The following is a 14,445-nucleotide window of genomic DNA, read 5'->3' as shown; positions in this document are numbered from 1 at the left end:
TGTCGCGAACCGCTTGCCGCTAATCTTCTTCGTGGCTCAGGCGCCCTGCCGGAGGGAATCCGCGAGAAGGGTCAGAGAAAACCGCCAATGATGGAGTAGCCAGAATACTACTGAAAAGCTTCAATCGCGTTACCGTCTCCGCAGGTCTCGGCAGGTTGCTCGTATGTCCATAAACAGCAGAATTCCGGACAAAACGGCCCGGGGCAGCGGGGAGCACGCCACCTCGCACCATCAGTATTCTCCCTTTACTCCGTTTCGGCGTGCTCTACGCTGGGATTTCATACCTTCTGCTTAGGGCCTTCCGGGGGTGATCATGCCAGTTGTTAGAGAGTCGCAGATGAGGCACAAGTTGGGAGCACTTCTTCACCTATGCGCAATGTGCTTTACTACTGTCCCCAATCCTTGTTCCGAGAAAATTCAAGATAAAATTGCAACGGTACTTTCTAGCATCTAGTACACCACAAGCCCAGCCATGTCTAGGTCTAGGACCAGTTGCCAGCGCAACTCGTCATACTCTTCCGAAAAGCTACACACATCGTCCCCTTGCTTCGCCTCCAACGCAAGGCGGTGCAGTCTGCGCTCCTCCTCGTGCCCACCACTGGCTCTCAATCCACGACCAAGAAAGGACGGCCACTCCCGGGCACAACATTTCAAAGGCGACACCACCGGCTCTCCATCGCCTTGATATCCCGGAGTAGCTGCAATCGTCTGCCGCAACGCCGTATAGAATTCAGCGGTCGGGACCGTCCCCGTGAGCAAGCAAATAAGCATCCCACACTTCGTAAACACCGGCGCCGTCTCGGGCGGGTGCGGGTCACCAAGATATCTACCCGAGTATGTCTTCCACTCGAACTTGAAATTTCCACCACTGTCATCTATAAGATGCTTCTTCAGTGCGTTCCTCACCACTGCTACTTCGGCTCTCTCCCAAACAAAGTCGAACATAGGGTAGGTGGACGTAACCTCCACCGTCAGCCAGCTCGCGCAAAGCGGAGGGTGCAGCTCCCTGAGGCTCCTGCACACATGGGGCTCGCAATTGCTCACGACACCCTCTCCCGGGTGGCAGTTGACACCACAAACGCACAACACGTGTCCCATGCTGTAGAGGTCCATCCCCATGTTTATCGAAAGTCTCCCAACCACTGGCCTCTAGCGATAGCCTCTTGGCGCTGGAAATAATCATGCAATGAAGAAAAGTCGTGTAATGAAGGACCGCTGGTCTGCTTCCTCCTGGAAAATGGATAAAAAGGTAAGATGAACAAGTCAAGTCCACCAGACTGTCGTGCCGCTCTTTTAAGTTAACCCCTCCTGTTTCATGGGGAACAAACGTGACCTTACTCACCCTGATTCGCCCCCCTGTGTTGTCATATTCACTGCCCGCTCGTACTCACCAGCCTGGTTGTTCTCGTCCACTAATGATGTTGATCATTGTATCTGGCGTCTCCACCTCCCGTTGCGCCTGCTATTAGTTGTTAGTCACTCCATCTCGTCGTTTCGCTGTAGGACCACACGGTTGTGTGTATTTTAGCTGATCCCTGCCTCTACTGCGTCGAGTTCAGTTGGGCCCTGGGTCGAAGGGCCACTATACCAAACATAGAAGAAAGGAAACATGGAAGAAAGGAAATATAGAAGAAAGGAAACATGGAAGAAAGGAAACCTGGAAGAAAGGAAACATAGAAGAAAGGAAATATAGAAGAAAGGAAATATAGAAGAAAGGAAACATAGAAGAAAGGAAATATAGAAGAAAGGAAATATAAAAGAAAGGAAATATAAAAGAAAGGAAACATAGAAGAAAGGAAACATAGAAGAAAGGAAGTATAGAAGAAAGGAAATATAGATGAGATTACAGTTCGTCACAGTCACCAATGTGATTACTATTAAAGTGGTTTGGATGCAAGTATAAGAGCTTAGTGCTATTTCTCGGCCCGCGTGAAGGCATCACGAGTTCCATTTTCAGTAAGTGGGATCTACCCCGACATGTTCACACCTATAGACACGACAGCCAAAACGTGCGACGCCGCATAGTAGAGGAAGAAAGAAGAAAGAAAGAAAAAGAAGTAATTATATAATAAGAAAATAGTAAGAATAAGGAAGAAGTTAGTCTAATTAGTAGGTTATTTTATCCCCTTTATATTTCCTAACTACTAGGCTATAAAAAAATCTAGATTATACTAAGAAAGAGTAATTATTTTATAAATTTAGTTCCCTTAGGCCTTAAGAGTATTATCTATTCTAGAAGGCAATTTATACCTTATAAGTTTAAGAGAGTGGCATTTCACTTATTCATTCTCAACTGCACAAGTTCTCCCAACGGCGTCGATCCATCGTGTTGTATCAGTCCATCCTCAAACTTGCGGAAAATATTATCAATATACTCCCCCGCCCCTGAAAGATACAGGACATGTCCAATAGCGCGGTGCAGAGCAAGAAGGCGCGGCGACGGTGGGTCGATCCGATGGTCCGCCGTGAGGTACAGCGTCCTTGTAACAGGTAGCATTCTGTATCCAATCCCCTGGATTGTTCTGATCGTATATGTATGCGGGCGGTCGGTAATTGGTGTAAAGTATAGATCGAAATTCCCGAAGGCTCGGTGTAAGCTGAGAGTAAGTGTTATAGCATTATGTGGTCGGTCAACGTCCACACCATTGATAAGATGAACAACGTCACTATCGAACATATGGAGAATCTCTAGAGCCGTCTTTTTTGATTCACTCTGAAGAACCATCAATAAAGAAATGCTTAGCAGTAGACGCAAATAGGAAATACGTACTAAGGAGTGTGGTAAAATATGAGCAACCTCTAGCCAGTCGAAATTGCCATCCTCAATAGGGTTGCCTTCATCATCAAATATCTGGCCTTGTAGGGCTTGTTGTTCGCGTGCCTTACTCATATCGAATGCTCGCGATATGACGCACCGATGCCTATCGCGAATTAAACAGTCGCCACGGAGAGTCGACAGCCGTTCTGGCGTTCCAACAAAGTCTCGGCTGCTCGACCTCAACGTCGCAGACCGGTGATGCGGCGTTGGTTGGGGCGACGCCCGTAGCGGCATAAAGAAGTGATGGACTAGGTGCTCAGCGAATCCTGCCACACGGGAACGCAAAATCTCGGTATACTTCTCATCAGAAAAATCGATAGCGCTCCCCTCCATAGGTAGTTCTATTGCGCGAAAGAAGGCGCGTAGGACATTATCCTTGGACTTTAACGATGTAGCATATTGGTATACTAATCCGACTAGCTTTGGCCTATTATAACTGGTAGAATCAGGGTCGCTGCTAGTAAAGTGCTTGATAATCTGATAGAATCGCTCTTCGGACGATGGGTTCACGAAACCCTGAGGGCTGCCATCGCCAGAGGACATGTCGAGCACGATGGATGGGGAGAAAATTGGCATTATGACCATGGAGATTGTGGCGCAGCATAGCCAACCCGATTGTGGCTAAAGACCATGTACCCTCTCTTACCTTTATTACACAGAACAACATTATAGCGCTTTTAGAGGCACTTACAGGCAGCGCAGGAGAGGGAGGGCGCGTAAAAGGCACTCTCAGAGGCACTTTTAGAGCCCCTAGAGCCCCTAGAGCGCCAATCCAGGCTTTATGTGGTCATTTACTGAAGCCGCAATATTGGGAGTCAGCAAGTATCGTCAGGAAAAATACAATGAGCCATGTAAATTATGAGCGCATATGAAAAAAATGAGCTAAAGAAGCAGCCATCTCACTCTGTGCTCAATACCTTCCATACCCGGTCCCTACACCTGCACTCTCTTCTTATCTTTCCACCGCGCCCTCGTCACTCTCAGAAGCGCCCAGGCAATCAGTCTATAAATCACGACGCACGCCAAGAGGCAATAGGCATTCACGTTCGGGTCCACGTCAAAGTTGTACAGCGTCAGGACCTGCTCGCCCGACGTGATGGGACACGCGCCGTCCGGCAGCGCCTGCTCCGGGGTGCAGCCAAACTGGACCCCGCGCATGGCGTACGGCGCCATGGCGCGCGTCGCGTAGCGAATGGGCGAGAGGTAGTTGAGGGCGTCAAACGCGGGCGGCATGTGAATGGACAGCACGCCGGCCATGCCGTTGGCGACGGACAGGAAGACGCCCATCATGTTGACGGCGAAGCCCGTGTGCGCAAACAGCGTGTTGAACATGATGCCCAGGCTCTCGCCGCACGAGACGACGCCGAAGCAGCCGAAAAAGGCGGCAAAGTAGAGCGAGGCCGTCCCGGGGTTGCGCACGGCAAACGTGGAAAAGAGGCCGTAGATGAGGCAGCTGAGCACCTCAAACGGCAGCTCGAGCAGCGTGTACGACAGCACAAAGGCGTCGACGCTGTACACGCCGTCGTCGTCCTCGCGGTAGAATACGTCGCGCTCGGCCGGGTACACGGCCACGTTTTGCAGCATGCCCACAAAGTAAAACGCGCCGAGCTGCTGCACGTAGCCCATCCGGTTCTGCACCGAAAAGTAGTCGTGCTCAAACGGCGCGAAGAAGAGGGTAAAGAGGCCGGCGAGACCCGCCACTTGCATCGTGCGCGCGAGGATGAGCTCCGGTTGGCGGCGCGAGTTGATGACGGCGCGGCGCAGGAGAAGCGGCAGTGCATTGATCAGGGAGGTGCGCTTGCGGACCAGCGCGCCCAGTTCGGCGGGCGTAGAAAGGTTGGCGCGGTTGAAGGACCGCCGGGGTGAGGTTGCGAAAGCCCCTGTAGGCTCGAGGGTGTTCTTGTCCTGGGAAGCCGCAGGCAGTGTCTTTTCACTAGATTCGCCTCCTTTTGGTTCACATATCTTCAAGTCAACCCCAGTGTCGCCTTGCTTGCCGTTGGTTTCGTCAGCCTCTTCATCAATGGGCGATAGTCGCTGCTCCTGGAGATCCGTTGTGGGATCAAGATGTACAGCCCAACGTTCAATAAGCTTCTTCACCCGCACGCGGCTTTCCGCTTCCACATCTTCTTTCTGCAAGTCAACTGTGATCATGTCCAGCGCAAAGTCGGCGGGGTTGGTGTTCCTTGGGCAGTCGTACCCATGTCGGCCAAAGTAGCCGAGCATATCCCTTCCCGCACCTGCATAAACGGGGTGACCGCCACGAGACAGCAGGAGAACGTTGCCAAAGTGCTTGAATAAATCCGATCGCGCCTGGTGGATGGTGAGGATGAGAGTGCGTCCCTCATTGGCAAGACCATGGAGCACCTCCATGATGGAGCTCGCTGTAAAGGCGTCCAGGCCAGAAGTAGGCTCATCGAGAAGCAGCACCCGCGGGTCCGTCAAGACCTGGACGGCGATACTGGCACGTCTCTTTTCACCACCCGAGATTCCCTTGATCATGTTGTTTCCCACTAGATTGTTGGCGCAGTCTTTGAGACCCATCTTGAGCAGGACTTCCTCCGCTCGGCGATATTTCTCCTCGGTGCTCATGAATGATGGCAGGCGTAGGCCGGCTGCAAATCGCAACGTCTCTCGGACGGTGAGAGACGGTAGGAGGGCATCGTCATCTTGACAGACATAGGAACAGACGGAGCGAATGACAGAGTCTGACGGAACAGCTCCATTAAAAGTCAGTTTGCCAGAGGGCCGATATTTGGTGCCCACGGAGTTTCGCAGTCTAAGTGCCATGGCGTTGAGAAGGGACGTTTTACCACTTCCCGATGGGCCCATTATAACGTTTAGGGTACCTGCTTGAAACGTGGTCGTGACAGGATTGACAATGAGGCGTCTGGGGAGGCGCTTGCCAGTGGCTGCCTTCTTGTCCAGTGCCAGCGCGAATTTGTCTAGACCGACATCAATAGCCCTCACTTCACCGATGGAGCGTGCCGTCATCTTTTCTTTTCCGGCAGACAAGTCGGTATCTGTCGTTCGAGCTCGAGCAATTGTCATTCCCACTTTGAAAAATGTAAGGCCAACCGTGGACAAAAGCAGAAAGAGGGCGATGAACGAAGCCAGCGCAATGATCGGTCTTGTAATCCAATTCGTCGGGAAGCCTAGAGACCTCATGATATACTTACCAGTATACTGTTCGCATGCGGGGTTGTCTCTGCCGCCAGGATACGGACAATCGTAGAAGCTTCCTTGAAACTCATTCGCACAATAAGCACTAAATGCGTAGAACTGGAAGCACTGATTAGCCATGACTCGATCAGGTTGGCGGCTGAAATTCATACATTGTATGCTGTCCATTTTATCCATCGAACATAGACCGGGATACTGCTGGATTGCACAAACATGCCGCATGCTATACTCTGAATGGTGTAGACCAAATTGGCCAACAGGCTTGCTCCAGGAAAATGTCGGACGGCCGTGACACACGCCATGGCGCATGTCACAGAGACGTACTGATTGAGTAGGGTGATTGCAAAAAAAGTGAAGAACTTTCCCACATCCCGATCAAAGCCAGATAAAAAGTACATCAACACGGAGAAGATGAACGGCACAGGCACATCCTCAGTGGGCATTCGCGCGATTCGGCGAGACAGAATGAACGGGAGAGGATCAACGCAATTTTCAGAGTTTTCACGGTCGAATGTTGGCATGTCGATAGTCAGTCTGTACACTTCGAATAGGAGAATCAGATATCCTTGAAGGCCAGCGGTAATGTATAGTCCGCCCTGGCGGGATCTGATGCCAGCTTGGTCGCGACCGACATTCCAGAACATGTAACCTGTGAGGGCTCCGAGAAGCACGGCTTCGAGAATGGCGGCAGTCATACCCATGGGGTCGCGATAAGTGACTTTAAATGTTCGGCTGGTCAAGACCCGGAGCTGGCGCAAGAACCCAGCCCGTTCGTCGTGCCCATTTGAACAGAGGCGAGGATGGCGGCGATGCGGTTGGCTCACTACACCGCCCAAGGGTAGAAACAGTTTCTCGCTCTCTTGGCCCCATGCACGCTTCAGGCTGTCAACACGCAGGCTGCTCTCCGTCTCCAACTCTGGGGTGCGATTGTCAATGGCGGCAATGTCGATGACGAACTCTGCCGGGTTTACAAAGGCGGGGATAGGAAATCCTTGACTTTCAAACCAAGGGATGCACTCGGAAGCGTCACCAGAATAGACGGGGCTTCCTCTGGTCAGAATGACGATGTTGTCAAAGAGGTTCCAGATTTCGGAGCGAGGCTGATGAATAGTAGTAATAACTGTACGGCCCTTCTTTGCCAATGACTTCAGAGTTCGGACGAGTTGATACGCACTGGTAGCGTCCAGACCAGTAGTTGGCTCATCCAGGAAGAGGATGGATGGATTCGCAAGAAGCTGAACGCCAATGCTTACGCGCCGCTTTTCGCCGCCAGAGCAGCCGCGATGCTGCGAGTTTCCGATTCTCGTATCCGCACATTCTTTGAGGCCTAGTTCCCGGATAACTTCTTCAACAATACGCCATCGGTCTTGGCGTTTCGAAGTCGACGGTAGGCGCAGGTCCGCTGCGTAGCGCAAGGTCTCACGCACTGTTAAAGTTGGAAGCAGAATATCTTGCTGCATCACGTAGGCATGGCGCACGTTGTGAACACCAGTCTCGCCATTGAACGTGACAACACCTTCTTGGTGCAAGCGCGAGCTGACCATGCGCTCAGCCATCGTGTTGAGCAGCGTCGTTTTGCCTGAGCCACTGCCGCCAATGATGGCCGTGAGACTGCCCGGGGCCAAGTCGGCATTGACGGAATGGAGAAGGGTCTTCATTTCCGGATCAGTGCTGAATTTAGATTTGAAAAGGGTTGGATAGGTAGAAGGGGCGAGCCAAGACGGCGCGGTATTGACGGAGACCTCGAGGTCGCGAATCTGGACTTGGACACTGGCAACATCGTCGAGGGAAAGCTGACCGGCGCCAGATAGTGAGAGGCGTCGCGTATCGCCGTCTGTTCTCTGATGGCCAGTGTGCTCGATAGATGTAGCAATCGAACTAGCTCTGTCCGTTTTATCGCTCTCGCCGCCGATTTCCACTGGCGGAGCAGGCACTTGAGCCTTTTCCTGATCGTGAGACGCCATTTGGTCAAACAGGATAACTAGTTCAACGAGAGCCTTCGAAGAATAGGGGAAAGAAATCAGATAGGACCTAGATTCCTAGTCAAGCTTCAGCTTGGACCAGCTGGGATATATTTAAGACATTTGCTGTCGACAATAAGCAAGCAAGACAGCACCGATGCTGTTCGGGTCGCACAGTCCAATAACGTCCAATTGGTGGTCAACACGGTCAACACTGTCATTCAAGGAAGCCTGAGGGAGAGAACAGACGGTCCTGTTGATGGTGAGTTGAAATTTGAACATGTAAGATAGATAGATGGCAAACGGTCCGGGGTTGAGAGAAACGGCTTACTCCACTGAAACTAGCAGCGTTGGCTGGCGGGGATTGAGGGGCTTCAAGGGTTGGTCGTCCCAGTGGACAACTCAGCGAAGAGTTTCTTCTGGAGGAATATTGAGGGAAGGAAGAGAAAGAAATATTGCGCCATTATAGCCGAGGTGTGCCAGGGAAAGGCCCGTGACGACTCGTTAGCCATCCTCGTCATGGGTAGCAAGGGAAGCTGGCGTCGTGACTCAACGTTGCAATCAAAGCACTTTCTTCGAGCTGCCCAAAACTCACGATACGCGTATAGCCCAGATGGACAGGTCCGAAAAGAGATCCAACACGCAGCTGAGCCCGGCAAAGGCGAAAGCCAGGCTAATGATCCGACCGTCGGCCACACCCATGGTCCGATGCTTTCCGGCTACTGGCCAGCACTAGCAAGGTTGCTACATACAACTTCATTTGCTGAAGAAATTAGGCCGACAGAGCTTCAAGCCTGATGTTGATATCACTGGACGCCACCAAGGCTCGCGTGGGGAACGAACCGGCCGCGGTAGTTATGTTGGAACTTTGAACCGCTCGGAAAGGTGTGTGGCCACCCGAATAGGCGAACCCAAAAAATCAGGCCATCTCTGCATACGCATAAAAGAGGCTTCATTGGAAAATAGACCTTCCAGAAACGGCGTCACTTCTGCAGAGAGTCCATCAAACTCGCTGCCTGTGCATGTTCGCGCCAAGCAAGGCACGGCTGTTGTATGGATGTAGGTAGGTAGTGTCAAGCCTTGCTGCTGCTCATTTCGCCATGGTAAAAAAGCACTCCGATATCACTAAATCCGGCCAGTTTGGTGCCCAAGTATTTATCCTCAGCCAAAGTGTCTCCTAATCCAAGCCCTTCTCATACTGCTTCCACTCTGGAAGCATATATAGGAACTAACAACCCGCAAGCCATTGCATGTCTGAGCGGGGCGTCCCCCATCCTTCATGTCCAACTTGGTCGCTCATAGCTTCGAAATCACTACAGATCCTCAATCGGATCAATCGGACCGTCGTACTCATCCACATACTCCTCCTCCGAATGCCCGTGCAAGATCCCCGATGCCATATCCGCAACCAGACTCCACTCAAACGCAAACGGCGGCTCCGCCTCGACCGAGTCGAAAAAGTTGATCACATTGGGTGACGACGGGTCAAACCACAGCTGCGTGTCCGCCGGCAGCGCCTCTCCGCCCTCACCGCCGTACCCGTACCCCTCAAAGTGCCTCTGCCGCTGCGCCAGGAACCAGGCGTGCGTCTGCTCCACGTACGCGCGGATCGAAACGTGCGTTTCCCCCGCGGCGGCGGCAATGTCGAGGCGGGCAGCCGGGGTGGACAGTGGCTCGCTCGCGTCGCCCTCGACGCCGAGATACGTCGCCTCCTCGAGCTGCAGAGTGAGACGCGCTGTCGGCGGGTCGCTGCATGGCGCTGCGGCAATCTCGTGAAAGGTGCCGTCGGCGGCTTGCAGAGGACACTGCGCGGAGGCGGCATCCTCGGGGTCCTCGATCACGTTGATGTGGGAAAAGGCTGGGCCGTCGGTAATTTGCCAGCGCAAACGGAGAAATTCGAGCGAGGGCTGGGCCTCTTCCACGTAGTCTGTGTCGGCCATTCTGATGGTCTTGTATTGTCGAAAAAAAAAAAGAGAGATGGAAGAAGTGATTTTCCTCTCGCGAACCAGGGCTTTCCGGCTTCCTTCTAATAAATATAGGTACTAGATAGGCTAACCAGCCTAATTAGCGTATAATAAGCAATTTCTGCTCAATAGAAAATGTCGCGGGTGAATAATGTTGCCCTTTTCGCGTCGTTTGTGCAGCAGCAAGATTTTTGCTCTTGACAAAGTCTGTGGAGTGGCGGCCTTTGTAGTGGAACAACATCACCATCCAACAAATAGTAAGATATTCCAAAAGGAAAAAGTAGCCTTACACGTATGGGATTGCTACGAAAGAAAAAGAAGGGTGAGACTTATTATTTATACAGTTTTTCTTCCTCTATAGCGTGCGTGCTTTCCATTACAAACCCCCAACTCCTACACACATAAAATGCAGGTTCCCTACGTTCTCTTCTCCGTAATGGTTTCACCAACCGGCTTCTCCGTGACCAACCCGCCGTCGCCCGCGCCGTGCTCGAAGATCTTGGTGCCACGCAGCCACGTCTCCCGGACGCGTCCCGTAAATTCGTGGCCCTCCCACGGCGAGCAGCGGTTCTTCCAGCGCATGTCTCCATGCGAAAAGGTCCACGTCTCCTCGTCGTCAAAGACGCACACATCGGCGTCGAGGCCCGCCCGGAGCGCACCCTTGCGGTGCGCGAGTCCGACCTGCTCGGCCGTCGCCTGGCAGCAGAGGCGCACCATGTCGACCAGGCTGGGCACCGGCGCCGCCGACGAGGCCGCCGCGCGGGCCTTGGCGGATGAGTGAAGGATGGGCAAGCCGAGGCCAACGGACGAGATGCCGCCCCAGGCCGCAAAGAAGTCACCCTTGTTCTTCTGCTCCGATACCTCGGCGGCGGCGGCGGCCTCTTGCTTTTGCAGGTGCGCGGGCAGCAGCTTCAGCGCAGGCGTGCACGGCGAGTGGTCCGACACGACGGTCGCGAGGCACGAGTCGGGCGCGACGAGCTCCGCCCACAGGCCGTCGCGGTTGCGGCCGTCGCGGATCGGCGGGCAGCACTTGTGCCGCGTGTCGCCGTTGTCAATCTCCTCGGACGCAAGGCCTAGGTAGTGGAAGCACGTCTCGGCCGTGATACGCACGCCGCGCGCGCGCGCCGCCTTGAGCAGCGGAATCACCTGCACGGCGGAGAGGTGCACAATGTGGAGGGCCAGCTGCGGTGCGAGGTGCGCGAGCGAGAGGATCTCCTCGACGGCACACGTCTCAAAGGATGGCGGCCGCGAGTCGAGAAAGGACTGGTAGGCGGTGGCATCGGCGCTGTTGGCGTCGATGCTCGGCGCGCCTTCGTGCGGTACCATCTCGGCGTGGAACATGAGCGTCGTGGGAGAGTCTTTGAGCGTCTCCATGGCGAGAGCGACATCTTTGCCCGTCACGGCTGGAAACTCATCCACCTGTTCATCGACCGTTTAGCCAAAGCGCACAGAGAAGGGTCTTAGAGCTTTTTTGGGGGGCAGTTAAGTAGTACTTACACCAGATTCAATCAGGAAGCCCTTGAAGCCGCGGACACCCGCCTCCACGAGCGGCTTCAGCTCATCCGCATTACCAGGAATGACGCCGCCGTAGAATCCAACGTCGACCCAGCACTGCCCCCGGCTCGCCGCGAGCTTCTCCCGGAACCCGTGCATCGTCGTCGTCGGCGGGATCGCATTGAGCGGCATGTCAATGACGGTCGTGACGCCGCCGCTCGCCGCGGCGCACGTGCCCGTCCAGAAGCCCTCCCACTCGGTGCGTCCCGGCTCATTGAGGTGGACGTGCGCGTCCACCAGGCCCGGGAGGAGCACCTTGGGCGAGTGGTCCACGTAGGTGGTGTCGCTGGGAAAGTCGGCGCGCGGCCGGACAGCGCGCTCGACCGCGACAATCTTGCCCGTGGCGGGGGACATGGTAATGGTCGCGGGTGACTCGGCGAGCGACCCGTCGGGGCCCGCGAGAATGGCCCGCGAGGACACGAGAACCGTGAGAGGGCCAGACATGGTTGCGCCGGGGGGGGGGGTTGGTTTTGGAAGCTGGTGAAGTTGGAGATGGTGGGGGCGGGGTAGCTGCTCGTAGGACGAACGGCTTTGAAAAGCGTGGACTTGTGTCAGGACTGGGTATCGAGACCAAGATTGACAAAAGAAAAGGGTGGTTACTATTGAGTTAAAAGTCAACGGAGCAGGGGAAGGAATTGATTTTGGTCAATTTAGAGAAACGGGTTCATGCTGTCGACAGTCACAAGTTGTGGCGCCGTCGGCCGGTGCCGGTTTGGCGCCTCGCCGGTCTCGATCTGTCGGCTGTTGCCACCAACTCACCGTGTTATTAGTAACATTTCTCTCCTTTGACCGTAATTCTTTGCAATTCTGGAGCCTAGCGACAAATAGTCATGTTCCAAACACCAGGAAGGTCTTCTTCTGACACATCATACGGCTCACCTATAAGCCTACCATCGGACTTGGCCGCCAACGGGTGACTTACCACCCCAATAGTCTAGTGGGCCGGAATCAATGCCACAGCTTACCTATAAAAAAGCTATGCCAGACCGCCATGTCCGAGTATCATTAACGGCCGCCTTATATTGTTTCACTGTAATGTTCAGTTGCGGGGTAGCTTCTTGCAAGGGTCTTCAGAAACGCCGTGCCTGTCATTTCAAGCTGGCCAATATGATTTCCTAGATTAAACGAAGAGATGAGTCTCATGGCAGTCCCTGTTTGCTGACAAAAATCCCTTCTTTTTCCTGGGTTTACCAAAGAACCCCAATCCAAAGCACCCTGTATATGTGCAATCATACATAACTCCCCATGCGAAAGGGCACATTCCATGCCAGTAGTCTCGTACAGATCTTCCTCATCTCTCTTCTCCAAATTCTTCGAGCCGTTTTCTAGTTACAGTATGATAATTGAAACGCTATTTGTACAAGGTCAGTAGAGCGTGCAAGGTCCAAACATCGACATTGTCGCCCGTATCAGTCGTTCAGAGGTGGGTGTTTTAGATTTATTTCTTGCGCTTGACAGTCTTCTCGGCCATCTCAATGAGGCCGTCTTTGGCTTCGCTGTCAGGGAAGTGCGCAATGGCAGCAATAGCCTTTTCGGAGTAGTCGTGGGCCAGGGCGCGGGTCTGCTCGATGCCGTCGCTCTGAAGAACAAGCTCACGGGCCTGTGAAGTGTTAGTTTATACTTTAAGCTGAGGATACTTGTGTTCACGTACGCGCTGGACATCGCCCTCCTGTTCAAACTTGCGGCCAACAAGGGCGCCAAGCTCTGGCGTCTCCTTCCAAGCAAACAGAAGTGGTGCGGTGGCGAGGCCAAGCTCGAGATCAGCACCTGCAGGTTTGCCGAGGTCCTTGTCTGAACGAGTGTAATCAAGCATGTCGTCAACTAGTTGGAATGCCAGTCCAAGATTTCTGCCGTACGAGTAGGCAGCCTCGACGGTGGCAACGTCAGTATTACCGAGCAGAGCTGCAGCGCGGCAAGACTTGGATATGAGACTAGCAGTTTTCAGGTACGTCTTCTGCAAGTAGTAGCTGAGGGCCTCCTCGGACCACTTGGGATTGCGCTCATCCCGCTCCGTATTCTTCAGCTGCATGAATTCACCTTCCACAAGGTTGGCAATGACGGTAGCCAAAAGTTCCACCACCTCGGCATTGCGCAGACGCGCCAGGGCGACGGATGCGCGGCCCAGCAGAAAGTCGCCCGCAAGCACGGCCATCTTGTTGCCGAACTCGAGGTTGGCAGAGGGAGAGCCACGACGCGCCTCGGAGTGGTCGATGACATCGTCGTGGAGTAGCGAAGCGGTGTGGATGAGCTCGGCAATCTCGGCTAGGCGTCGCTGGCTGGGAAGAATATCAAGTTCGGTGCTGGCCATGTCAGCCTCGGGGGCCGTCAACGGCAGCGACGAGGGGTTGAAGTCGCTGAGGACCCGGCCAGGCGATATTGATGTGTCGATGGCGTGAGCAGTCTGGGGGCTGTCGCTCTGCGGATTCTTGGCACACAGATACGTGGCTCGGCTCATTAGCAGGACGATCATGGGCCGGACATGCTTGCCCTCGGCTTGGGTATAGTATTTTGCGACTCGGTCGAGAGAGGGGTGGCCAGAGCCCAGAAGCTTTCGGATGTTTCCAGTGAGGAATTTCATCTCCTTGGCGACTGTCCGGAGGGGATCAATGGCCATGGTATCCTTGCTGGCCTTCTTGACGACGTTGCCGACGACATTTGAGGCAACCTGCACCGCCGCCGCCCAGGCTGAATCCCTTCTTGAGGTCGAATGGAGGCCGGCTCGGTGTACTCGAAATGGCTCCTGTGGCAGCCGGCAGAGCAGACAGAGCGGTGCCGCTGTCCTCCTGGCCGCGGCCTGGGCAAGGGCGGATGAGGATCGTTGACGTAAACTCATGGTGAGAGCAAGAGAGCTCCACAAGCTCAAAAAGGAGTATGCGAGCGGCTCCTTGGGTAAACGAAGTTGGCAATCCGGTCTTCCGAGCGCGCCTGGGATCCCGGAAACTCAATTGACGGCGCAGGACGAGATGCG

General features: G+C 54.0%; 5 protein-coding genes across 5 annotated transcripts; all 5 read right to left on the bottom strand.

Annotated features, from left to right (window-relative positions):
- Positions 1–2,275: 2,275 nt before the first annotated feature.
- On the bottom strand, positions 2,276–3,403 carry CCM_00500 (uncharacterized protein; the record flags this gene model as incomplete). Its single annotated transcript, XM_006665660.1, has 2 exons — positions 2,276–2,713; positions 2,771–3,403. 2 exons carry the CDS (start codon positions 3,401–3,403, stop codon positions 2,276–2,278), a joined length of 1,071 nt encoding a protein of 356 aa, XP_006665723.1.
- Positions 3,404–3,751: 348 nt separating this feature from the next.
- On the bottom strand, positions 3,752–8,661 carry CCM_00499 (ABC efflux transporter; the record flags this gene model as incomplete). The annotated part of the gene is made up of 3 exons (XM_006665659.1): positions 3,752–6,106; positions 6,151–8,029; positions 8,555–8,661. 3 exons carry the CDS (start codon positions 8,659–8,661, stop codon positions 3,752–3,754), a joined length of 4,341 nt encoding a protein of 1,446 aa, XP_006665722.1.
- Positions 8,662–9,272: 611 nt separating this feature from the next.
- CCM_00498 (uncharacterized protein) lies at positions 9,273–9,899 on the bottom strand (the record flags this gene model as incomplete). The annotated part of the gene is made up of 1 exon (XM_006665658.1): positions 9,273–9,899. The coding sequence occupies one exon, from the start codon at positions 9,897–9,899 to the stop codon at positions 9,273–9,275; it is 627 nt and encodes a 208-aa protein (XP_006665721.1).
- A 441-nt stretch (positions 9,900–10,340) lies between these two features.
- CCM_00497 (allantoinase) lies at positions 10,341–11,921 on the bottom strand (the record flags this gene model as incomplete). The annotated part of the gene is made up of 2 exons (XM_006665657.1): positions 10,341–11,342; positions 11,421–11,921. The coding sequence occupies 2 exons, from the start codon at positions 11,919–11,921 to the stop codon at positions 10,341–10,343; spliced, it is 1,503 nt and encodes a 500-aa protein (XP_006665720.1).
- Positions 11,922–12,915: 994 nt separating this feature from the next.
- CCM_00496 (decaprenyl-diphosphate synthase subunit 1) lies at positions 12,916–14,310 on the bottom strand (the record flags this gene model as incomplete). Its single annotated transcript, XM_006665656.1, has 2 exons — positions 12,916–13,077; positions 13,129–14,310. 2 exons carry the CDS (start codon positions 14,308–14,310, stop codon positions 12,916–12,918), a joined length of 1,344 nt encoding a protein of 447 aa, XP_006665719.1.
- Between the last annotated feature and the right edge of the window lie 135 nt (positions 14,311–14,445).

Source organism: Cordyceps militaris (assembly GCF_000225605.1).
Source record: "Cordyceps militaris CM01 unplaced genomic scaffold CCM_S00001, whole genome shotgun sequence".
Taxonomy (NCBI): Eukaryota; Fungi; Ascomycota; class Sordariomycetes; order Hypocreales; family Cordycipitaceae; genus Cordyceps; species Cordyceps militaris.
The sequence above is the reverse complement of the archived record's forward strand: the minus strand, read 5'-3'. Positions and strand labels throughout refer to the sequence as shown.